Source organism: Octodon degus, unplaced genomic scaffold, assembly GCF_000260255.1.
Source record: "Octodon degus isolate 3935 unplaced genomic scaffold, OctDeg1.0 scaffold00158, whole genome shotgun sequence".
In the NCBI taxonomy this organism is placed as follows: domain Eukaryota; kingdom Metazoa; phylum Chordata; class Mammalia; order Rodentia; family Octodontidae; genus Octodon; species Octodon degus.
In genome coordinates, this window is record NW_004524734.1 from 4,314,422 (window position 1) to 4,341,320 (window position 26,899).

The 26,899-nt window shown below is 42.8% G+C and overlaps 1 protein-coding gene across 17 annotated transcripts in view; it reads right to left on the bottom strand.

The window, feature by feature from the left end:
• The window catches only part of Apbb2 (amyloid beta precursor protein binding family B member 2), a 359,894-nt gene that overhangs the window by 95,193 nt on the left and 237,802 nt on the right, over nucleotides 1–26,899 (bottom strand). For 8 of the 17 annotated variants that reach the window (XM_023702774.1, XM_023702780.1, XM_023702778.1 and 5 more), the window contains 4 exons: nucleotides 11,977–12,185; nucleotides 3,865–3,927; nucleotides 3,385–3,470; nucleotides 3,233–3,293 (listed from right to left, as the gene is read on the bottom strand). In XM_023702774.1, coding sequence (XP_023558542.1) covers nucleotides 3,233–3,293; nucleotides 3,385–3,470; nucleotides 3,865–3,927; nucleotides 11,977–12,185 — 419 coding nt within the window. The remainder of the gene's footprint in view (nucleotides 1–3,232; nucleotides 3,294–3,384; nucleotides 3,471–3,864; nucleotides 3,928–11,976; nucleotides 12,186–26,899) is intronic. The other 9 variants (XM_023702779.1, XM_023702776.1, XM_012517243.2 and 6 more) reach the window with 4 other exon arrangements.

The following is a 26,899-nucleotide window of genomic DNA, read 5'->3' on the forward strand; positions in this document are numbered from 1 at the left end:
TTAACAGTGAGGCACCAGAAACAATGATCTACACGAGGGCTGAATATATAGCAATATTTAAGCTATTTTTTTTTTCCTTTGGAAAACTGACGCAAAATAGAAAAAGAACTGTTTAGAGAAAAACTTTCAGGGTTACAATAGCAGATAGTTGTGAATTTAAAAATACACAAGGAATAAAGGCATCCTGTGTTAGATCCTGGAGCAGGAAAGGGGCAGGAGAAGAAAGGCTGACAGAAGAAGGTGTCTAGTTGGTAGTTTTGTACCAATTTTAATTTTCACCAATGTTAACTTTTTAGTTCTAACAACTACAATTTGATTATAGATGATGTAATATTGAGAAATCACTTTGTACCTTTAAATTTATACACAGCGGTGCTTCGGTCATGAACTTAACTCTTTCCACGATTCTGGTCACAGAATTTGTTCGGTGATTCTGGTTGCAACTGAACCTAAAGTCCTTTGACTGTCCTTATAAAAGCTCAGTGCACAACAAGAGAACATCAAGAAAGTGGGTGAAGGGGATACAGGAGCTCAATATTATCTTTGAAAAGTTTCTATAAATCTAAAGTCATTTCAAAACAAAGACTGCACTAAAAGGTATTAAGTTAAGAGGAAAACAGTTAAAAAGTGGACAGAAATAGTGTTGTGGCTTGGATCTGGAAGCTCCCCTGAAGCCTCACGAGCTCAGGGACAGGGCTGGTGGAAGCGACTGTATCCGGGTCCCTGCACTGGAGCTGCTGCTTGGGTGGGTCCCCGAGGGCACGGGTGGAGGTCTCCTCCAGCCTCCTCCTTGAACTTTCTGCCTCTGGGCCACCATGACACGAGCAGCCATCCTGCCCCAAACCCCTCCACCATGCCATTCTGGTCTTGGACTCAACTAAGCATGCCAGGTCTGAAAGTTCTGAAACTGGCAGGCAAAATAAGCCTCTCCTCCCTTAGGCTGTAGGTGTCAGATATTTGTTCCAGTGATGAGGAAAGCTGTTAAAACTTCCCTTATAAGAAATCTAAGTTTCATAAGAAATGTCCTTTCAAAGATAATTTCAAGAAGATTAAACTGTAGGGCTGGGATTGTAGCTCAGTGGTACAGCAACCGCGCAGCATGCAAAGGGCACTGGGGATGGGACTGAAGGAAGGGGGGTTGGCTCTTTTTTTTTTTTTTTTTTTGTGGAACCAGGGATTGAACTCAGGCCTTTGTGCTTGCCAGGGAAGTGCTTCTTCCACTGAGCCATCACCCTAGCCCCAAAGATGTGTTACTGGGTTGGCTTTTTTTTTTTTTTTTTGCGGAACCGGGGATTGAACTCAGGCCCTTGCGCTTGCCAGGCAGGTGCTTATTCTACTGAGCCATCTCCCTGGCCCCTTGAAGGAAGGAGGGAGGGACCAGGGAGGGGAAGAAGTTCAGCTTTAGAGGACAGTAGCTCTGGGCAATAAAACTAAGACAAACACAAATGGCAAAGGCTAACATGAGCTGGGATATAGACAAGGAGGCATATTCTAGGATAGCACTGGTGGGATCACATGCTTTCTAGAAAGTAATTTTGCAGTAAGCCATAAACCTGGGTAAACCTAAAGCTGGTAATAGTTCTAGCAACCTCTACCAAAGCTGTAATTTTAAAATAGGTCACATTTTATGAAGTTGTAGCTCTGCTATACAGTACTGGAAACTGCCCCCATGGCTACTGGAGCCTAAACAGATTATGTTGCTATTAATTAAGTGGGATGTTACACTGGAATTAAGAACAGCAAACCTGAGCACTGTGGAAAGGAATATGTGAAATAATTTTTTAAGAGCTCACTACAGGCAACACCGGGCCCTAGCTTGAGTTGTAGAACAGAAAAAGGACGCGTGCGTGCGTTTGTGTGTGTGTGTGTGTGTGTGTGTGTGTGTGTGTGTGAACCTAGTTTCACTGCACCATGAGTATGAAGATGTTAATATTAGGGAAAACAAGACTAAGGACATATGGGAAGTCACATGCCTCTCTAAGTCTTCTATGGATCTACAATTATTTCAAAATAAAAAAAGTTAAAGTGGTTAGAATAACACATAAACCTGCACACACATTGCCATCAACGACGAAATACATTTACTGCACTGCTTCTTGTATCCTAGACAATCTCGGCACCAGGAAACTATCATCTCAGCATTTTTTTTAATGTTGAGGCAGGAGCCACACTAAGTGTCTCAGGCTAGCCTGGACCCCTCCTGCCTCAGCCTCCTGAGTAAGAAATAACATTTTTAAAGAAAGATCATGTAAAACCACTGACAGCTGACTAGCAGCATACTCTGACATCTAGTCGGGACGTACTAGGCTCCTAGACTGGGAAGAGTATCTGCTGGATATTCTGCAGTGCTACCAGTCCAGCTCCCTCTTGAGATACCACAGGATGGACGCCTCTCCCCAAACAGCGCCATGTGCACGGCCAGGCCCCAGAGGCAGTGGAAAGCAAGAGTCACTGGATGGCAGTAAGGACAGGGAGGCCCAGCAGGGTGCCAATGGGCCAGGCAGCCAAGAACCACCCAGGTAGAAGGAAGACAGCAGGACTTCCCATAAGCCAGAGCTCCCAACCCAGGTACATGCTCTATTATCCCACTGGACTCCAGTTATAAAACACAAATGCAAGTCAAATTATTAGAAATTTCAACACAGTTTCTATGTAGCATTAAGCCTCACATAAGAGGCCCATCTGAGCACATGGCAGTGGACAATTGCACCAGTCACAAGCTGATGATGGCTTCCAAAAGCCCAGAAGTAGAACACAGATGCCAGCCTTCGCCTTTTACCTTAAAACAGCACCTCCAACCTGTGCTTACAACAGCGATGGCAAACCCATTTCACCATGCTGAGGCTGCTGGAGCAGAGGAGGGGGTAGAGTTTCACTCTGGCCTGTCCGGCGCCTATCCAGCCTCCTCTCCAAGGCTCCCCCAAGCAGAGTCAGCTATGTCTAATAGATTCTAAAGCCCGCCTGTTGGAGCAGTAATGTTAATTTATTACACTTGCAAAGAACTGACATAGTGAGAAACAGGCTGTCATGATAGTTACAGAAATACCCTCAAAGCTAACCTGGTTTAGGGATTTTCTTAAAGTCTGGGAGATTAAGAAAGAGAAAGGATCATGGGCTAGTTACTTATTATGTGGCTCTGGGTTGATGGTTTGTAAAAACTGGGCCATTATCCTAAGTCATGTTGGTGTAAAAATATAATAACCTGATTGCTGAAAGCATGATTCTTACAAACCTTGGCTTCGGGGTCACTGTTGATACTACAAGAATCATCATCATCAGCATGAGGGGCATTTCTAGAACAAAACACAGAAAACTAGTCTTAGAGTTCTATGGTTAATACGAGTAGCAAAAGCCACACACTTGGGGACATTTCCAGCATCCTACCTGAGCTTCAAAGATGCATAGCGTAGCGTTGCTCCTTCAAATTCTTTTAAACTGGGATCTGGGTTAACTGTAGCTGCATGCAAATCCTACAGGAAAACAGATCCTTGTTAATGTACAAGAAGGAGAAGGGGCTCTTTCCACTGCCTCAAATATCAAAGGGGAGAAAAAGCCCCAGCAAAGGTGGAGAGTGTGTGGGAGCTTAGGCAGAAAAAGGCATGCAAAGGCTGCTGGAGGCCGACTCGGTGCGCAAGCGCCTGTTCTCACAAAACAACGGGGGACCTGGGCGACCAGCTTCAGGTCATTCACAATGGGAGACATCAAAAAAGGCGACATGAGTGTGAGCTGCACACCCTGAGCAAGAAGCCCCATCACTCCATCCCTGCAGAATGCATGATATTCACGAAGGAGAAAAATAGACAGCCACAGCCATGCAGAAAGGAACAAAATATTAAACAATCTAAAATCTGACAAGATACTTGCCTTCCAAATGTCACTATTAATCTTTCCCCCATTCAGAACAGCAAAATCACTCCATGGCTGTTTCTAGACATATAATTATTCACATAGGTAAAAAGCACATTGATTTAACGGGAAAAAAAAGGGGGGAAAAGAAAAAAAAACACAAGACACTGTTGTTAGCATTGATATTCACAGGATGGGTTAGGGAACAAATCAACTCTAATAGCAACTTGTTAGCTCACACTCTCTAAGACTAGATTATCACCTGAAGATGGGGCAGGAGGAGAGATGGTACTTCCATCACTTACCAAAACAAATAACCCAACATTATCAGAAGCAGACAATGATTTGTTAAATGTGGTCTTTAAAGCAAACGACATGCTTCCAAGCATTAAATCCCTAGCATACCCAATTACACGGGAACGTCATCCCCTTTAAATCAAACACCAGCATTTTCTAGAGGTGGGGGTGAAATCAGGGATGACATTATGCTGTTTGGAAAGAGGGGGGTAGCCTCTGCACAGGGCACAAAAATCTGGCTAAGATCGAGTTATTGTTACTTAAAAAAAAAAAAAAAAAGACGAGAGGGAGAGAAGGTTAGTATGAAGTAGAGACTGACATCGGCATACTGCTGACATTTATTTAACCCAGCAAAAGTGTGGTCTTAAGCAATCTAAGGTGGATTTCTCTGGCTCAAAAGCAGCTCCACTAACTGGTCACACAATTCTCTTCAGAGATTAATATCTGGGAAAAGAAATGATTTTCTAAACATAATCACAGAACAAAGCATGGAGTTCTGGCTTGTAGGAAAGCTCCTGCAACAGATCTTTGCATCTAAAGAATTCTTTCAGTTGAAGTAAACAAAGAGAAGATGTTTTTCCTGTTATACTCAAGGTATATTACAACACTTTCATCTAATATTTGCAAAATTAAATGAATAAAAGGATGGTCTATTGACTTTAGGTAAATATTTTTTCTTTGGTAATAAATCAGAAAAGGGAACTTCTCAACTAAGTAATTGTTTTCAACCAAAGCTCTATGAAAATGAGAAGTAAATGCTGAGCTAGAACTTTTATTCACATTTATATAATTTTTAAGGTCTAAGAGCAGATGAACTGAAGTTCCAAGGTCCCACTTGTGAAAAGTTATAGTTGTTGAATTCTGCGAGGCTTGAGGCAAAAGCAGAGCGAATGAGCCCATTACCACAGCCACACAGGTGGGGCAGGCTCTGCTCTAGGGGCGCCTGAACTGCAGTGCTCAAAATACAAAAGAACTTAGGCCACTACAATTATTGTTTAAAACAATCTCTTTTAATGAATAAAAGGGCAGGAATGCCACCCAAGCCCTTCCTCTCTCCTGCAAACAGTGTCTAGCCTGTATATGGGAGGACAGCTTAGCGTGCAGGCTCAGAAGGCCTGCAAACCCATGACACGGGATTGGGATCTTGGGTATGCATGCTGTTCTGGCGAAAAGATGCCTATTGTGTCCACAGATGCCCTGGAGACCAAAGAAAAAAGGTTGACAGTCACCACTGTGGTGGTCCTAATAAGGACTCATAATACATACCTAAAATACCAAGTCCAAAATACATGACCAAGGTAGAACGTCTTTTCTTTTCTTTTTTTTCAAATTATTTATTTATTTATTGTGTGTGTGTGTGTGTGTGTGTGTGTGTGTGTGTGTGGCCAGCTCAGCCCACCAGGGGGCGGGGCTGGCTGGCATGTGGTGCTGGGGGATTGAACCGTGGTCCCTGTGCTTTGCCAAGCTTGTTCCAAGTAGGTGCTTTAGACTACTGAGCCATCTCACCAGCCCTAGAATGTCTTTTCTAAAGCAGAAAATAAATGAGGGTGGCTCAAATTGTCACCCTTGCTTTACAGGTGAGCCAAATGTTTACTTAAGCTGAACTCTGACAAAGACTGTGAGACCATGAATTTGGGACACTCAAGAGAGCTGTGTCTACAAAGAAGAATTCAAAGACACATGAGAGGGAGGGGGCCTGAAAAAGAAAAGCAGAGCCAGGAGTCCTTCAAGAGGGGCTCTGTGTTAGGAATGGAGAGGAGGAAAGAAATGTTTCTTTCTTTTTTTAAAATTTAAGTTTATTGGCACAATTTAGATAGACATAATAATCACATTCATCATAGGGAATCTGCCTGTTCAAGATGTATCGTAGTCCCTCTTTTTCTTTTCCATTCCATCCCTTCTCTCCAAACCCTCTTCTTCTTATTTCCTTTATTTCCTCTCATTTTTTTTTCTTTGAAAGGACTGTTTTCTAACACCAGAGTCCAGAAAAGCTTCAGCACTTAATGAAAATAGGTCTCTGAGCATGTGTGATTTTTTACCAGTATACACTGGAGTCTCTGTACAGTGAAAGCTGACCGGTTTTAGGCCTATATAAAGCCAGCTCTATGTTACAGAGCTTGAGTTGGTTGGCCACCTTCCAACAATCACCTTCCACAGATTTAAATAAACAATGGTCCTGCCAGAGATTTTGCAAAACCTTACAATAACATGGGCACTCCTAGGGAGATGTTTTACCATAAAACTCAAGTAACGAAAAATGAAAATTGGCATTATGTATATTATGATTGGGCTCCAGACCTTGTTTCCCCTCCTGTACTTAAGAATGCTTATTTATATCACAGATGAAAAATTTTCTCCCCAGTATAAGTAGCCATAGTTTTTCCTTTTTTGTAGTCAATAAAGGACAAAAAGTGTCTTAAATTTTAAAGCTACACAGACCATCATCTAAGTGTTTTCAAGAGAGTATAATTTTTACATTTAGCTAATAATTTGTTTTTAAACCACAAGAGCTTCTTTTTGGTTCTACCAAAGTGTACAGCATCCTAACCTACAGTCTTAGTAGTAGGGTAGGTGCAATAAAGGAAACGATGAAGAGAAAGCAATGAAATCAGAAAAGATGGGCTGAGCAATATGCTTCAGATAAGAGAAGGAAACAGCCAGGAAGCTGGCTGGCAAAGGACAGAGACTCTCTTTCCTGGGTAATGACCTCCCAATGAGAGGCCTTCCAAGAGATAAAGGGAAAGCCCCTTATAGCCAAGCCATGCTCTGGTACCAGAGCTGTCCCTGGGGACACAGTCTCTTCGTGCTTGTCCTGACTTGCTGAGGTTGCAGCATCCTATGCTCAAGCCCAGCAGCCCTGGCACCTGTTAGGCAGCGTACCAGACGTGGAGGATGGGTAGCCCTAATGCCTGGAATATGCACCACATAAAGGACCAGCTAAGGAGGACCCACAGTAGTAAGCCCTCATCTCAGTGTCTGAAGACTGTTTCTTCCTCATTTCTTCTCCGGGTTTTTGGAAAGTGTTCCACAAATCATACAACACTGATGCATTATCTTATCTGAAAAGGCCAAGACCAGAGTCAGTCCTTTGACAACACTAATCAAGTGTTTTTGCAGTGTCCCCATGAGGAAATTTCTTTAGGGTATGAGATGGTATGAATGGAACCTCCAGAAGGTGTTTTCAGAAACAACCCTTGCATAGCAGTGTGGGGAGATGGGGCCTATGGGAGAGAGGTGACTAGATCATGGGGCTTCTGCCCCAACGCACAGATTAACACCAATTAACAAAGGGCTGAAGCTGTACATGCGTTCTCTTCTCTCTCAGCTTACACAAAGATGCACTAGGAAGGCCTCTGCCAATGGGGTCCCCTGAGCTTAGACTTCCCAACCTTGCAAACTGCATGCCCACAGATTTCTGTTTATCTGGTGTCTGTTGTGGTTTGTTCTTGGAGCACAAAACAAATGTTCTCAGTATGCTAAGAATGCCTCTGTGACATGGTATAAAAATGCAAACCAGAAGCAGGGGGGAAGGGCAAAACCTGAGAAGTAGAAAGAGGAAAGCCCCAGAATATTCTGCAGTGGCCTGGGCAGAGGCCGTCACCACGTCATCTCTGTGTGTACTACTGGAGCTCTAAAGCCAGCACAGCCCAAGGTAAAGCCAGGGTCCCGAGCCCACTAACTCTGCTATGTGGCCTTGGTTCCCTTATAGATGAACAGGGCCAAGAAGCCCTCCTCTCTGAGTGAGGACACAGAGAGGTGACAGTAAAAGTTCTTGGCACATGAACTAGCTCCCAGATAAGGTCAGTGTCCTCATCATATTCTCTTTCTCTCCGTGCAGGAAAGGAGTCTGAGCTTAAGAAGTGCTTGACTTGTTCTTTTCCATCCTGTTTCATCGCAACATGAGCCTGGACATGGAAATGGTATAAAACCAGGAGTATGGAAGTCTCCAGAATAAGCAGGCAGACAAAGGAGTGCCTTCTGTAGTTACATGTGTATATTTTCCTTCTTTCTAAAATGCTGTTTTTTGGTAGATGCAGAATTATTAGAAGAGTAATCTCCATTATTCATGCTTTTGCTTTCTATAATTTCAGTTACTTGAACTCAACTATAATCCAACAATATTAAATGAGAAATAACAAATAAACAATTCATAAGTTTTAAATTGTGCTTCATTATGAGTAGCATGGTGAAATCTCACGGCATCCTTTACCATCTTCTAGGGAAATGAACGAATCCGCTGTCAGCAAATGGACACTGTGTACCATCCCTGCCTGTTAGTGACTTACAGGCATGCCTGGTGGTCCCCTGTTGTGCTAGCGCACTATGCAGCTGCTTTGGTACTACTTAGGACTTTAGGGAGACACTAAGAGATGCCAGAAAGTATCCCCAGAAGAAAATGGGGACACTGCACAGCATGAGGGTTTATCACACACACACACACACGAAGAGAATTTATTTTTTAAGAAAACAAGAATGATAAATAGACAAAGGCTTATGCATTTAAATTAGTCCTTGTGAACAGCAGAGCTGGGACTCCAGTGCTGGCTCTGCAGTGTCAGCATATCCACTAGCCGTCCCTCAGTTATGAGACTGGCTTCTCTGTCACTCAGCACATACCAGGAACCATGCTAGGGCTGGGGACGCAGCCCAGCAGCCCAGGCCCAACCTCCAAGGAGCCTTCTGGAGGGAGACTGCCATGCCCAAAGCATGGATGCTGTGAGAGGATGAGACGGAATGAAGCACAGGGGCAAAAGCAGTAGTTTTTGGGAGATGCTGAGTCAAGCCCAAAGAATTCAATGAAGTGATACATAAATAAAAATAAGGAGAGACTTGATTCTCTGGAGGATCATGCTGTCCTACTCTGCATAAAATCTCCTGAAATGTTTACCTAAAGGCACACTCCATGGCCCTTCCCCCAGAGCCCCTGCCTCAGTGGCCTGAGATGGACCAAAGAATCAGATGTCTTATGAGCCCAGAAATCCTGCTGGCCTCCATGCCCAGCTCACAGGCTGGGAAACAGAGCTTCCTAGGCCTTTCTCCAAGAGTCTCTCTCCACCTCTGAAATGCATGATCATGTGACTGGGTCCAGAAGTTCAGTGAACGACCTTTGCAACGGTCGGTGTCTGATGTGTAAGGAAACATGGACGCACACAGGTTCTAAGGCAATTACGGTCTGCCTTTCCTGGGAGGTACTGCTCAGGGAACAGAGGCCACGAGCATTTCAACAGGACCAGAGTCACTGACCACCAGGAGGATGCCCCAGTTCTGAGAATCAGTTTATCTGTCCTAGCTTCAGACACAATTTTCTCTGTAACTTCTTCTTGAAGAACCCCCAAATAAATATCTTCCCTTGAAAAGACTGTAGAGTTTCACCACAAGCCAATAGTTATTCATGAAAATATCTTGTGTGGTTCTCTCTTTACTCTAAAATTCAATATCCAAGTAATTTGGAACAAATAAACGTTTGGGGAGGGGAAATTACTGTGTGCCAAATTTCAGCAGCAAATGCTTCCTGGGCAGATAATAAACTTTTAAAAAGACTGCTGGCATGTGCAGGGGAAACATTACCCACTGCGCTTTACACTTTCCAAGTGAACTTTGGAATGTGAAATGTAAAATTTTCAAACTGTAAGGAAGCCTTCAGTTTTAAAGTTATGTGAAGTCAACAGATTTGGCAATTATTTACTTGATTTTTTTTCTTTTGAAGCCAGCTCAGGAAAAAGCTGAATAAAATATGCATTTCTAACACATTACATGTTTCTTCTCATCCTTAACATTTTGCTTTTTCTCATGTTTCAAAATTAGTTGAAATAGATTCTATTTAGAGATCAAAGAAATGGTGTTAAATAATCATCTCTCTTCAGCTATCATTTGCACTGGAGACACTGCTATTAAGAGAAGTTATTTTCTAGAAGGTTTTCCATATCGCATAGCCCTCCCTCAGGGGGAGAGGATGAGAATGAAGAGTCTCCAGGCTTCCTGATGTATTTTATAAAGCTTGGGGTAGAAGCTTGGATCAGCAGGCCTGAATTCAGTGTTGTTTCAGGACTCCTGGGACAGGAGTCAGTCTAGGCTTTAACCCAGGAGCAAAGTGAGATAGAGTAGGCCAAAAACCTCAAGGCCAGAGAAGTTCAGTGAGAACTTTAGGGTATAGTTCATGAACAATGAATCCATGGGCAGTGCTACTTCTGGTCACTGACCTTTGCATGTCTCAGCTTCCCTATCTGTAACATACAGAAGCTGGTACCAGATGAGCCTTTCCTACTCTGGTACTCTCTGATTGCAGGGTACTCAGTGAACGTAATTAAAGGACCAGGATAAGGTAATGAAAGTTCTAGATGAAGAAAGACCCTCACAGAGATATTGAGAAAAGTAGTGACCAGGTAAGGAGAACAAATCTGCCTGGAGTGGAAACAGGGGCTGCTCCTGGCCACTGCCCTCCTTTGGTGACCTCTCTGGTACCAGCAGAAGCCAAAGTACGTCTGGGTTGTGACAGCATGAGACTCCCACTCATGCCAAGCTCTGCAAGGACCGGGGCTCTGTTGGTTTACCTTCACCTCCCAACACATGTAGCACAAGAGGAATCAATCACTCAGTGGGAACTGCCAAGAGAGTAGGAAGACTGTGTTTTGATAAAAACATTATCAAAATCGCCCACTCATAAGCAACGAAATCCTATGTACAGTGCAGCAGTACCGAAGCATACGCTTGGCAATCAGCGCAAAGTACAGACCGCCCAAGGTCCTGGTCTGCCTGTGAGAGTCAGGCTCCCTGACCTATCGCTTGGAAGATGAAGAGCTCAGGCTACGGCTGCTGGGGGGATCTGGAACAACAATAATGGAGGTGACGGTGGGCCGACTGCTTCTCAAGAAGAGTAAGTAGGGAAGTAATTAAACAGAACGAGACATTGGCTACTTTTAAAGCTAGGAAGGGTGATACCAGTTGCAAAAATAGAAGCCCTGTAGGCGAAGAGGTGCAGCTCAAATGCACTCCGTGACCTCAGAGTGAAGGAAAATGGGAATTTCTAAAGAACAAAAAATCATCATCAGAAAAATGTAGAAATGCCTGAGTAATAGAGAAGCTACTTTTCTCCAAAAAACAAACAAACAAACAAATAAAAATAAATACTTAATTGTGATTTTCCCAACTATAATTCTCTTGCATGTCCTGTTAGCAGGATTTCTTAAGGTTCACTGCACGAATCTTCATACTAATATATACCACAATGGAATGTTTTAATGCCTCAATTCTTTGCTTAAACATCCAGATTTCTTCTGCAGGGAAAACACAAATTTATGCTGCTAATTATTTCTAAAATAATGTCACTTTTGCTAAATAAACAGGTCCTTTTAAAATAGAAATTAAGCATTCAAGGGCTCTCAAGGGTTATTCCTACAGATGCTTCTCTATGCTAGAAAACAAACCCAGGGTGAACAAGATACATGGTAATTATAACATGCCTGGCCAAGAGACATTCTTCTACATGTAAATATTTTATTGAGCTAGCACCATGAAACGATACCTGTAGAGTAAATTACTGCCACTGGGAACCCTAGGGAATCTTAAGCACTTCAAGTTAATCAGTCCCTCTTGCTTTCTAAACCTAGAACAGTGTTTCAAGAGACCAAAACCCATTAAAAATGAAAACACCCCCTGAAAAATGGATATTAACATTATTTACCAAGAGGAAGCATTGCTCAGACTTCAAATGCAACATGCATGATAATTAAAAAGCTTACCTCAATGACCTGTTGGGACAGAAGCAACTAGTCTGAAGAGAAATCACAAGTTACATCTACTCTAGTAAGCTGGTAAGAAGACATTCCATTTTACCTCATTCTCTGGGGTGGGAGATGGCGTTACAGAACTAAGAGACCCTTTCCTAGAACCCTGAAGATCCGCCGGGATGGACACAGGCCGTTCCCACTGAGTAGTTCCCGTCGGGATGTGCCAGTAATAGGTGCCAGCGATGTCGCTGATTCTTTTCCAGCCTGGTGGAAGATCCGGATCTGTGTGAAATGACTGATCACTCCAGATATCTGCTGAGAATTGGAAAAAAGAACAGGTTTTATTAAAAGAGGAAACAAGCCTTGCAATTTTAGTACCAATTACCAGGGGAACCCTAGAATCTAAATGAGACGAGTTCAACCATTCTGGAAAAGAACTGGGAAGGCAGGCTTATGCTTGAAATGCAGACACAGACTTTGTTATTAAGAACATCCTACAGCTCCAAGACCCTGAGGAAGAAACTAACGTATGAACCAGAATCAACCACCCAAGCAAATTTCACACAGTGACACATAGAATCTACTGGCTCCCTTTGTCCATTAGTAAGATTTACTTGCTAGCATCACATAGCATCTCCAGCTGTGAGCTCAGATAATTTCCTGTAACCACTTTCTTTTTTCCTTTTTTGCTCTGAATGCCTTCAGGGCAGGTTTGGCTGGCTTGAGTTGTGGGGATCGAACCACAGCAACCTGAGCCTGACTGCTTTGTTGAAGCAGCCACTTAAAGAGCTGAGCTAAGGGGCAGGCCCCCTGTCACCACTTTCTATAAATGAAGAGTATTAATACCTTTCATGCATTTAAACAACACTTCCCATTTGACTGTAAACATCGACAAAATTTTAATGACTTTTAAATATTCTAGAATTCTAACCTGCATGCAGAACATTCCCAGGGAAAGCAAACTGGAAAGGCCCTGGAGTTCAATAAGGGGACAGACTGAGTCTAACAACAGGCCAGGAATGTAACCCATGCATGACAGTGGTTGTGAGAGATGAGAGAATGTTGGAGACTACAGCTAAAAGTGACATCTGCAGACCCCAAAGGCTTCTGAGAACTACATGGAACACATCCACTGAACAACTTCAGACATACCTGCTGTAGCAATATTTTAGCAGTGTATAACTACTTGCTTTTAAAAATCTTACTCTTGGCCTTTGAGTTGAATATGAAATGGATAAAAGTGCTAGAGAAGAGAGGAGACACAAAAAAATTCCTACATGCAGGGGTATTAGAAAAGACCCCCAGACAGCTGTATCAATATAGCCAGGAAGCAGAATTTAATCTTGAGCTCTCATCATGAGCATCACTTTATTCTAAGGGCTGGTCCTTTTTTACATGGCCACATAAAGAGACCAGATCACTTTACTGCAATTCAAACGGAAACACGTGTGGCCCCTGGTCTGTGCAAATGTCACTGCATCACATGGGTAAGCATCACTGAGCTGCCACAGCCATGAGAAGAAACAGAGGAGCAAACAAAGAGGCTGATTAAGACCACGGGCACAGATGTGCATTTGCGCAGTTGTCTGGCATCCCAGCATCCACTTTTCTCATTTAAGTCTGCCAGAGGCAAAATTGCCACCAGTCTCAAATTATGATGAACCCCCCCCCGAGAATTAAGCATGATTCTATAATTTTAAGTTAACCAAATTTTGCAGAAAACAACTCTGACTACATGTGTTTACACTCCTGTTCCCTGTCCCTTTTTGAGGAGGTGGAGGGGTTGTTTTTATTGCAATTTTGTTCTCAGCATCTCCATTAGGATGTGTGAGGTAAAATTCATGCTTTGGAATTAGGTTGGAGAAAGCACTAGCAAGCAGGTTCCTCTACTCCATCCTTGTGTTCATACACAGGGAGTTCTGGGGCTATGGAAAGGGCACACCGAAACTCCTATTTACCATTTCTGTGGGAAAGAGGCCTGAGGTCTGAACTGTCTTGCCTTAGCATGTGTGGAAAAGACCCACATGCACCATCAGCATATGAAATCACGCCAGACCACAGGCAGAGAGCAAGAGATTTCAAGTGGGCTGCCTGGAGAGGCAGCTTGAGGGTAGCACAAGGGGCTTTGTGCTGCTTGGCAGGAATCAGCTGTTGTCTTGAACCAAACCAGTGCCACATTTATCTGGTTTATATGCTAAGTTCATGCTGAGATTTTGCTGTAATAATGAATCCAGAGAAAGCTCCCAGGATATTTAAAATATGTCACATCACAATACATTTTACATATCCTTACATATCCATCAGTGTGGCAAAAATTAAAACTACTACAATTTCAATTGTCAGCAGGCATTTAAAACAACGAGAACCTGTATCACTGCTAGTAAAAGGGTAATTCGGGATGATTCCCTTGAAAAAACTAGGACTACAGTGGTTAGTAAAACTGAAGGTATCTGTACACTATGACCTAGCAAGTCCACACACAGTAATACCCCAGAGAACAGATGTGTGTGCACCAGGTAGCACAGGCGTAAGAATATCATTAAAACAGCTCCAAAACGCAAAACAAGCCAGGCAACCAAGCACAGCAGAATGAATACATAAAGTACAGCAGAATAAATAAACAACAAAAATGAGCCAAGTACAGGTGCACACAACAATATGGATGAATTTCACAAATATGCCACTGATGAGACAGAGGAAAACAAAAGAGAATTTGTGCACTGCATTTCCATTCACATAAAGTTCAAGAACCAAACCACACTACTTAGGGATACAGACATAGACAGTAAAAGCAATAGAAAACTGAAAAGAAATGTAAGGATGCAGCTATAAGAAGGTACAGATTGGGCTGGGGAGACAGTTCGGTGGTCTAAGTTCCTGCCTGGCAAGTACAAGGACCCAGGTTCAATCCCAGGTACCGCACCAGCCCTGAAACCCCGGGCATGCCATGCCGGCCACCAAAACCTGGCATGGTGGCAAATGCTGCTAATCCCAGCATTGGGGAGGCTGAAACAGGAGGATCACTCTCAGTCCAAGCTGCATAGTGAGACCCTGGATCAAATAAATAAACAAATAGGTAAATAAATAAATAAAAGTTTTTAAAAAAATTTTAAAAATGAAAAATATACATTAACAAATATCTGGAGGGCTGGCCAAATAGGTCAGTGGATTAAAGAGCCTGCTTAGGCAGACACAGGGGCTGGGCGTTCAATCCCCAGGCCTGCTGTGCCAGCCCCACCCCCAGGTTGCACTGAGATGGCAATTGAGACTGGGTATGGTGGCACAAGCCTGTAATCCCAGCTCTTGGGAAGTTGTAAATAGGTGGGTCACTACGAGTCTGATCTACCTAATGAGACCCTGAACACCCTGTACACCCTGTCCTAAAATACACACACACACACACACACACACACACACACACACACACACACACACACAAAGTTGAGAACAGAGTTGATCAGAGAAGGGCACGTCCAGGCCTTCTGTAGTATAAGAAATGTTTTCTTTCCCGACTTTGGTGGTGGTGACATAAATGCTCCCTTTGTAGTTACTTGTTAAACTATGTGTTTACTCCTAGAGTCCCCTCCTGTCCTGTCCCCTCCCCTCCCCTCCTCTCCCCTTCTGTCCCCTGCCCTGCCCTCCTATCCCCTCCCATCCCCTGCCCTTACCTCCTCTCCCTTCCCCTTCCCTCCCCTCCCCTCCTTTCCCCCTCCATCCCCTTCCCTGCCCTCCTCTGTCCTTCTCTCCTCTCCCCTCCTCTCTTCTCCCTCACACACATATACACAATAACAAAATGAAAAAAATTTCACAATCTGGGCTGGAACCTTCCTCAGCACGAAGGGCCGCACACTTTCAGACCTCACTGCAGCTTATGCTCACATCAGTCCCAGCTGGGAGGCAAGGCTGGATCCAGGACAGGCAGGGCTCAAGCCTGAGGGTCTTTCTGCTGCTGTGACATTATAAAAAGATACCGACAAGGAATGGCCGGTGAGGCTCACATGCCCTTCCCTGCATTCACAGTGACCCTCTGAGGGAGGCGCCACTGTGAACCCATTTCCATGGGTTTAGAGCCTAAATCGCATTACTTAGGGATAGGCAGCTGAGACAGCAGCAGATAAATTTAAAGCCAAGGAGGTAAGCTGTGTCCTGAGGTAGAAACTGATTTTGCTTTTTCAGAGACCTGAAGAACAACCACATGGACAGCTTAGGGAAGAAAATAAATGTATAAATAGGAAAGGAAACAAAACCACGACTGCAAGGCTGAGTCTGGGAGTCCAGCCATCCGACCTCACCGAGGGCAAGCAGGTATTCAGTGATGGCGCCAACATTCAGCAAGAGGCCTGGCTTTGACCTCTGAGCCACCCTGGGGACCTGGATCCAGCAGCACAGGTACGCTTCCCTGGCAGGCTGTCACACATGGGCCTCCTTGCACAAAGACGTGTCCCCCCACTTTCCGGTCATCTCACTGGAGGCACTGTCACGTGCAGAATGGGGTGAAGGGTCAGTGGCGCAAGCCACAGGTGTCCTTTCAAATGGCTCTGCAGCCCTTCCTTGCTTGTGCTTTTTATTCTTTATTCTTTTTTTTTTTTTTTTTTTTTTTTTTTTTTTTTTTTTGAGGGAACAGGAAGCAAAGCCCAGAAGTCAGAGAGTAAAAATAGCAAGGCTGAGAGCCTCACAAAGTCCCTCTTGTGCTGGGAGCCTGTCAGGCCAAAGGCAACACTCAGCGTGGGAACAGGGACCCATCTGTGAGCAGCAGGAACCCACCCACTGCTGCCACCGAGAGTGCCAGCTCTGAGGACCCAGCCCCAGCCTGGCTCCTCCAGGGTCTGCCGGCAGAAAGCTTGTTTGAGGACCAAACGTGCCTCCGATCTCTCTCCTGGCTCCCAAGAGTCAGACAGGAACAAATTAGCATCTAGCAGTGCTGGAAATTTCCTCTCCTGCTGCAGAGGGCACAGGAGGGAGGACTGGGTGAGCCAGGAGTCTGTATTTAGCAAGGTCGGTAGTACAGAGCATGAAGATTTATTTCCTGCTTGTCTTGGAACCGCATCACTCTCTTCCTCAGTGTGGCTGTGCAAGGCCTGGGGTAGGGAGATGAAGATGGATTTGTGCACTCCACAAGTATTTCTTGTCCCCTTTGGGCCAGGCTCTGTCTCTGAGCTGGGGATGCAGCGGTGATTAGGCCAGACAGGGCCCTGCACTCATGGCAGAGGGGAGGGAGCCATCAGCAACCTGACAGGCCCAGTGTTATGGTTTGTGTCTAGTTGTCCCCCCCAAAGCCTCATGCAGTCATGGGGTGAGGACTTGTAGAATTTGTGTTAACTCATGATCCACTGGGATTATGTGTGATCCAAGGCTGGGATTATGGGTCTTAGTACTGCTGGGATTACCCATAGGTGGGTAAATACTGGGAAGTACCCATAGGTGTGTGTACTTCCCCTACCCTGGGGCAGGTAATTTGCATTACAATGTAAGGTGGGAAGAGAAGCTAGTTGCTTGAGCTGCTGCTACCCCTCCCTTGCGCTCTTGCCCTTTGCCACCGCCATGAAAGGTTGCTTTCTGCTCTGTGCTGCTCTGCATTGGACCCAGATGAGTATGGACTGAAACCTCCAGTAACTGTGAGCTAAATAAACCTTTCCTTCCTTCATTTTGAGTGTTGGGTATTTGTCCCAGCAACGAGAGTTACTCTTTAACTAAGACAGGCATCCCCAACATTTCTAACTCAGCATGTCTACAGTGGGGCCCAAGAATTTAAATATCTCATAGTTCCACTGGTCCAGGAAAATGCAAAAGGTAGACATTATTCTCTATCAAACACCACCTAACTACTGGTTATAGAACAAAAACTATGAAGTCTATATGCAACTATTCACTGATTCATCTACTTCTTTCATCTGAACTACATCAAGAATTGTCTAGGAGCTGGGAATACAGAAATGGATAAAAGGGGTAAACCAGGCCCAGTCAAGTCAGGGGGTCGGGTGGGCTGTCTACATAAGATGGCCTGGACAGTCTGAGGAAACAAGCAGATGGGTCCACTTGGGGAAGGGCCAGGGAATGACATTCCTGGTGGAGGGCACAAGGACAGAGGTCCCATGGCAGGAAAGCACTCGCCATTACTACAGAAAAGCTCCTGGAATCATGGGGAGTGGTTTATGGTAAGGTTTAAGGCCTCACTAGCTAAGGGTTCAGCTGTTAGGCAAAGGGTAATCTCAAGGTTGTATAAGGCTTGTGTTTTAAAAGATCAGAAAAATAAGAATAATGTGTAAAACATCCCAATCTTTTTTTTTTTTTTTTTTTAAGACAGGGTCTCACTGCATAGTTTAGGCTGGCAATGAACTCACAGTGATCCTCCTGCCTCATCCTTCAACGTGCTGGGATTACAAGTGTGCGCCACCACGCCTGCCAATGCTCCCATTCCTAAGGAGGACAACTCTTCTCTTTTGCAAAGCTTAGTTATAGTTGCTGCTGGCCTCTCTTCTGGGCAATGTCCTTCCTGACAGAGTCAGATGCTTCAATCAAGCCAGAGCATTTGAATTAAGCCTTAAAACATTTTCAGATTGCCTAGTGACCTGGAATTCCCCACTACTCACTCACCACTTCATTGTTTTATGTTTGCTAGACCCAGCACATTATTGGAATACAGGAGACGAGATTTTAAATTCCTCCATTTCATCACCAACTTCTGAGGACATCAGTATGAAGCTTGGACCTCAGGTCCAGAAAGTTGACAGATTTGCTGAAGGTTCAAGCAACCAACAGAGGCTGTTTAGCAGTGAATATGAAACCGTCCTTTGCAAAAGGAACTACCAAAAACATGGACCATGGCACAGAGGGAATGAACCCTGAAGTGTCCCAAATCTGTAGGCTCCAGATCCTTCCCAGCCTGCTTAAGAGGAGGACAGCTCTCCAAAACACTATCAAAGCTTTTATGTTTTTTGATATTATTTCACAAAGACATAATTTAGACTTGGATACATCTGTCACAGCCTGAGAAAAATTACGCCTTGAACTCAACTGAGCTTTCCCGTGGAGGGATTATTTCAACAGTTGTGGTAATTCCCTTAGCAGTTTCAACAGTGTTAATGTCCTAACACTTCTCTCCATATTTTCCTTTACAAACTGAACATTAAGATTTCTAGATATCCTTGAAATAGGAAGCTATTTGTAGCTGAGGATTTTTTTTTTCTCCTAAAGCTGGGTAAATATTCCAAGAACTTAATATTCAGATGATCTTTAAATTTAGACCTTAAAAAAAATAAACTTAGACCTTTTAACAAAACATGCTTTGTCTATTTTTATCAGGTATTTTGGCATAAGAACACCACAGAACTCCTCCATTTATACTCTCTGTAGACACAGCCTTCGCGGGAGCTGCTCTGCCTAATGCTTCACTGGCCACAGTGCTGTCAGGCGCAGGAGCTCTGCCGCCGATGGCAGTGCCTGCTTACCTCACAGTGTTCACATGGGGCAAAGAACCGGGCCCAGAGCGGGCGCAAGCTAAGGGGCCTGTACATGTCATTATCACCAGCTACAACTGCTTCTTTCAAATATGGTTTTAGGGGAAAACATACTGGGATACAGAACTGTTTTTGGCGGGTGGGTAATGCCACAACCTGTGTACCTGTAGGCACAAGCCCCACCACTGAGCCACCCCAAGCCCTACAATGCATTTTTGAACTGCATCACCACAGTGCATTTCTTCCTTACAACAGCTGAGATTTCTGAGCGTGCACAGGAACCAAACCTTTCTATTAAAAAGATGATTCTTACTTGGATCAGGAGAACTAGACACTAGCTCTAGCCACTGCCATGTCCTTTTAGACAGGACGGATCATGTGTGGACACATGGGTGTGAGAGTGCAGCTCCTCACTCAGCATATGGCTATTTTGTGTCATGTGTCTGCATCTTTAGAGATGCAGAACTGAAGCTAAAACAAAATAATTTAACTCTGCTTCCCATTCAAGACATGTATTCTTCTGCAACTGCTTGGACTCTAGCTCCTGTTCTCGGAAAGCTTGTGAATAGGAAATGACCTGATGTCAGTAGAGAGAGAAAGGAAATTACACTGCTCTACTCTGGGACTGTTAATCAAAATCAAAACATAACATAGCCAGGGAGACCCTAGAGATAAGCTTAAAAATGAAAAGCAGAAAATGCAAGCAGCTGAAAATTTCCCAGAAGGAAAATTTTTATTTGTAAATATCCATCCATCATCCAAACATATGTGCACATATGAATATGTAAATGAGTTTAATCACATGCCTGAGTTACAGAACATTGTACTCATCATCAGGAAGTCCGATTCTAAGTACCTAAGCACACAACACAGCACGTATGTATTTGCTTACTAACTATAAAAGGACATTCAAGTCTTGAGGTAATATGAAATATAATTTCACACTATTCACTATTTCCATTTCCAATAAGCACAAATTATAGTATAGCACAATTTATAATCACTATAGAGATGTTTCAAGCTTACAGTATCTCTCAAAAAAAACAAAACAAAACAAAAAACGAACCAAAAATTCATTGAAACAGAAACTTAGCCACACATGGTAGCACATGCCTATAATCACAGCCTTGAGGGAGGCTGAGGAGGAGGGTCACAAGCTTATCTGGGTAACTCAGTGAGTTAGCAAGACTCTCAAAAAGTTTTTAAAAGGACTAGGGATATAGCATATTGGCAGAATACCCCCCAATTTGATTCTCAATGCAACCGCCCCTCAAAAGCAACAATAACAATTTAAAATTTGAGTGAATATTCATACTCTTGAGTAAAAACCCTGAACAATCCAAAAGTCTAGGCATCACAATGAGTGGAGGATGGCACAGATAGTTCTATGTAGGCCTGGTCTTGAAACCAGCAACTTTGGGATAACTTTTTAAAATCATAAAATATTTAAATAAAATTGCCAGACAGTCTATACTACATTTTTATCAAGTCCTTGGCTCACACTCCTCACTTGGTGATGGGAAGCAACATACCCTGTCCAACAGCAGCAAGATGTTTTAGGTTTTGGAGGAAGACCAACAAATCAGGCGTTCGATTCTTTGCTTTCAGGTCTGGATGCTTAGTATCTCGTCTAAAGGCAATATTCAAGGGAGGTCGATGACCACTGGGTACCTGCAGCCGTCACGCAGAGACAGGTCCAGCTGCCGCGCCCTCCGCCCACCCAGCCACGCAACTGCATTTTATTATTATTTCAGGTGAGCAGCAGGTGAAAAGAAGGCAGCACGGCAACGGGCAGGAAGCTTGTCTGGCTTCTGTACGGTCGACAGAATTACAGCCAGCTCACGCCCCTTCTTAGTGGACAGGCTTGCAGGGACATGAGACAGTACCTTTTCCTTTTCATTATTGTAGCAAGGGCCTTGATACTCTTTTCTCTTTTAGCTGCAGTGCTCAGGCAGGTACACAAGGACCCCATGTGGCAAGCTATCCCAGGGTCGCCTCAGTCAACTCTAATGCCCTTAGCACCCTAACCCTGGTGTGCCAGGACTTGACTTCTCATCTATGTTAAATATTTAAAGAGAACAAGGCATGTTGTAATAACTACTGTTATTCTCTTATTACTTGGTTGTGAAAAATTCAAAAATAAAGTAATAACAAAGTGAAAACATAAATATTAGGGTTAGGATAAAAGAAGGTTATTGAGAATCTAGGAAATAAATAAATACAGCATTCAATGACAAGTTGGCCTATAACCAGCATCTTTTAAAAATGAGCTGGGTGTGATGGTGAGCTCCTCTAATTCCTGCTCTTGGAAGGCAGAGCCAAGGGGATGGAGAGTTCTAGGTAAGCCTGGGGTACAGAGTGAGTGTGTGTGTGTGTGTGTGTGTGTGTGTGTGTGTGTGTGTGAGAGAGAGAGAGAGAGAGAGAGAGAGAGAAAGAGACAAGAGACAGACAGAGACACAGAGAGAAACAGACAAACAGAAAGAGACGAAAGAGAGTAAGAGAGGGGGAGAGAGGAGACAGAGAGACAGAGACAGTTGGGTGCTAAAGCCCTTTAAAATCTGTATCAACATGTAGGACCATTTCAGCACTATACTCCCATAGACTAGAATGTAAATGTTGGGTTTGTTTGTCCTTCCACTACAGAGTACTTTTTGCAATGCTAAATTAATCTTATATGACACCACAGAATTTTGCAAAGGAGGCAGAGGAAATATTCCCATTTTATAGGTAAAGAATAGAGTGTAGCAATGATAAATAACTCCATGAAGGTCAGGAAACAATTCACGGTAAGTGCTGCGAAACTACTCAATTTGCTACATGAATTTTGAAGGTTAAGTGCTCCTCTAAGAAATAAGAGAACTGAAGTAAACTGTTCAGGCTGCTAGAGTGGTTAGTGGAAAAGTGTCAGTGTTTGATGTAACAATGGATGTGGAAATACAGTACAGAGGAAAAAGTTTTTCTGAGATTAAGGTTTTTTTTTTTTTTTTAAGATTTATTTATTTGGTACAAGGTCTAATTACGTAGCTTAGGCTCATAGTGATCCTCCTGTCTCAGCCCCCCAGTGCTGGGGTTACAGGCGTGCACCACCACACCTAGACTCGGTGGCTGGCACAACGCAGAGCCAGCAGAGCATGTCGTGCCAGGGATTGAACCAGGGTCCCTGGGCTTGCCAGGCAGGCACTTAGATCGCCGAGCTATCACCCCAGCCCAGGATTAAGTTTTAAAAACACATTTAAAGAGATCTGGATAAAAGCTCTTTTTTAATGACTCTTCTGAGACATTTATTTTCTACTGAAGTGAAAGTATCCAAAACTATCTGGAACAGCTTTTATAACAATATATATTTCAACCAATAAAATATGAGAATAGAGCCATGGTTGAGAAAACAATATTTTGCTGAAAAATTTATCTTGCTAATCTAATAAAATAAGTTCATCAAAAGAAGAAAGAAAAAAAGAAAAGAGTTTTTTCTCCAGAGCCAAATCTAAGAAGTCACCATGTGGGAAAGCACTCTGGAAGTGGACAGGTAACAACTGCTAATGAAAATTGCATATCGAATCTGGCAGGTTTTATTTTGTAAATCTTGTTCTAAGTGACCATATTATATAACAGATGATTATAAACCTTCTTAAATAATAAAATTAAATGGACAAGCCATTTGATCCTTTTCCTTTCGTCTATGAGAAACCCGGTGTTTGGGATCTTATAAATAAGATTCCTGCAGCAGATATTTCAAGATATTCATTATCTAACTCCTTGTTCTGTGGGAATGCAAGCTGTGGACTGGACACGACCGAATCTCCAACTCCCCAGCCTCCCCTGCAACTGGGCATAGCCCTGCAGGAAACACGTGGACCACAGAAGTATTACCCTCCAGGACCGCCTGGCAATTCCCAAGAGCCAGGCACATTTGTCCTTGCTGCCTAGAATGGAGACGCTGTTATGGACTATGAGGAAACACACAGACTCTTAGGGTACAGCAGCAGAGGAGAGAAGGAAAAGAAATTTCATTCTTGAGGTTTTTGGTGGAGCAAAGCCCTTGTATCAACAGACTGCCAATACAAGGTTTCTATGAGAAGAAAAATATGTATTTGCGTGTGTGCGTGCGTGTGTATAAAATAGTAAGTCACTGTTTGAATACTGAGAAACTGAACTCCATCCCTCATATCTAGCAAAAACAAACAAACAAAAAACACAGCTTCTAATAGATATGCCTTCCAGTCTCATATTCAAACCCAAATCTCTTTCTAAATGACAGAGTTGGTTGAAGCTACTTCCTGACTCTCGACTTGTCAAATACTCTTCTAAAACATCATTGCTGGAATGAAGCTTCATGAATCACTACTCGTTCATTTTCCAACGCCCACTCATGGAGGCATCTTAACCTCATTGCCAAACACTGTCAAATGTACGAGCAGGCAATATGCCACTTATTTTTTCACAAACCTTAGTAAGTATCTGTGAACCAATCACAAGCAAAATCCAGTCACTGTTTTGGTTCCAGGCTTTTAATTCTTTGATCTATTCCATTGTATTCCTCCAGCCTCTATAATTTGAGATTAAGAAGGAAAAGCAAAGATTCTCTGAGGTAAAACAAAATGGTAAAATAAATTGGGGCCACACATCTGTAGGATAGATTTTTTTTCTTTCCAGCAATAAAAGGTGGGATGTACAGCTTTCAATTTCAGCGCTGCTAGGGCTATTGACAGAAAAGAAATGGGTATCTGTGAATCCCATCTGCCAGGAATGCACATGTGGAAAGTGTCTTTTTTATTTTTTACTCAAAATAGATTCTAGCACATATAATATTAGATAACTGAGGCAAAATTCCAAGAAAGAATGGAAGAATTATTCATAAAGCTCTCATACAATAAAATTGTGTTCAAAGTTTAGAAAAGATTAATTTTCTGAAAAAGATCAGCATGTAGATCTATTTGGTTTTTAAGCTGTAAGTCCCCAAGAGCAAAAAGTTCAAAAAGGGTCCTATGCAAATACTGTTAATCATAAGTTAGATAGATATGTTTCCTAAAGTTGTATTCCTTTTTTTTACCATAATCAATCAAGGGTCCACAAAAATGCCTTGCACAGCCTGGATGGACAATGAGTTTTCTAAATTTAAGTGAATGTAGATGGGTGCAGATTATCTCTTTTTCATACTTAATTCTCAGAAATTACAGAGCCTGAATAGGCAATATCTATATGAATGAGAGCTACAGAAAAAAGGATGATAAAGAGAGAAAGGAGCACACTGGCCTACCTCTGGGGTGTGCTGAGACTGAGATTGAGAACTGGCATGGTGGAGCATGCCTATAATCCCAGTGCTTGGGAGGCTGAAAACAGGAGGATCATGAGAGTCTGATTTGTGTAGTGAGACCCTGTACTAAATACATTTTTTTAAAAAATAGGAAGAAGGAAGGAAAATGGGGAGTGGAGTAGAGAAAGCCACATACCAACAAGCATTCTGTCTGCTAAATCTGAGCCCTACCCTCCTGTAACATTGAAAAAGGAACTAAAGTCGCTGTTTGCTATTTTTTTATTCATCTGCAAATATCAACCCACTAGGCCTAAAATGCCATCCAATATGATAAAATTATCTTGCTACATGAACAATGCACTTGATATATTAAAGACTTCTAAAGCTGCATGTGGTGGTGCATGCCTGCAATCCCTACACACTGGAGGCTGAGGCAAAAAGAGGTTTGTGAGTTCAAAGCCACCCTGGGCTAGACAGTGAGTTCAAGGCCAGCTGAACTGCATAGTGAGTCTCGTCTCAAAAAGACAAAGCTGTCTAAGCTGTAGGGTCTTGGGGAGAGAATTCCAGTTTACTGTACTACAGAAATATTTGTTTGGGTGCTTTTTGCCCTTCATCTCAAAGTCTGTTTCCACTTGTGAAAACCCTGATCTATATATACATAGTTTTTGTCCTGAGCTCTATTTCCTTCTTTCTAGATCAACAGATGGTTCATTTCCAGTTGTAAACGATGGTCTATTTGCTCTCAAACTCTGATGTCCTAGGTCCTTCCCCCTCCATACTCTCCATTACCTTCTTTATGAAAGCTTCAATAAGTGCAAGGCCTTTGAGAGAAGATGGCCCCTCACACACAAATGATTCTTGGGTCTCAGATGTGGTTACACAGGGCATTCTCTGGAAGCAGATGAATCAGGTGCGGCATCAAAGTCTTCCTTCTTGCACACAAAACAGGCAAACATCAATGGGAGCTGAGCATACAGCTTTGTGGAGAGCTCTGTCCTAGACAGATGTTTTTGCTGCATTCTCACAGAAGCAAACTATCTTCCTGTGTTGCAGATGTGTTGTGGTAAAAGGACTGAGAGACCCACCCCCTTTATAAAACATAACAAGGGGAAGTACCTAATCATGGAGCCAGGAGCAGAAAGGAATTGGGTGAAAGAGAAAATTAAAATCTGTTCACTAAAAAAAAAAAAAAAAAATAAACTACTGTTAAATGCAAGAGGGCATTTTCAGCATAAAATTTCCATTTTTTAAAAGTGATAACTGTTTTTATCTTCCTGCTTTCTGCTTCAATGACTAATTCACTTAAAAGCCACACTGTGCTCTGCTGCTAGAGCAAGCACTGCAAAGTCTCTCATATGAAGAAAGGTTTCGTACACTTGCACTTGGCTCAAGATTTTGGCTGGTCACCCTGGAAAAGCGTGCCTCTTTTCTAGGCCACTGAATCTATTTTAGCAATATATATAATTTAAATTGGCAAGCTACCCTCAAAAAAAGCTGTAACTTGATTCAACTATCCATCAAAAGTATCATATTCTATCCATAATCACAATGCTATATTTTTCACTGAACAAACTACATAAAATTATATTCATAAATCTTACCAATAAAAATAAGTCATTCTTTGCCTGCAAAACAAATAAATAATACATTCTCTATGAAACTGCAGTATCAGGCATACATGCCAGATAGCTTTATAGACCTTTCCCTTAGAGGACACACGTAAGGGTGCTCCTCACTTGATGGATTACCTGTGCTTTTGGGGAAAATGAGGCAAACCAGAGTCTATTACGTACAAGTGGAAAGGTAAAATGTGCTGGATTTACATGTGCAAAGCACCATGTATCAGTTTTCTGGATGTATACATAGTATATAGACAGGTCTTTCAAATGTAATACATGAGGAAAAAAAAAGAAAAAAAAAAGATCTTTTATTAGCAAACACCCCGAAAACTATAAAGTACATTGCAAATATATGTTCTTTTTCCCAGCACGTGGGATTCAGCCCAGGCCTTTGCACTGAGGTACATTCTGTCTTTTTTTTTTTTTTAGGTAGGGGCTCTGTAACTGGCTCAGAATGGGCTCAAACTTCTGATCCTCCTGCTCTAGCTTTCCAGAGTGCTGTAATTACAGGTACCTGCAGATACACTCACCTGCCAGTGTATTTTTAAACAAAAAATTAAGTATTAAATACATCAGAATGGTGGCCTGTGGGTAAACAGTATAAAAATGAAGTTAAAGGGGTAACTGAGGATAAATTATGAAGTACATAAAACAAAAGAGATTTTTTTCGTGGATCAGAGATGAAAATCTACCACAAAT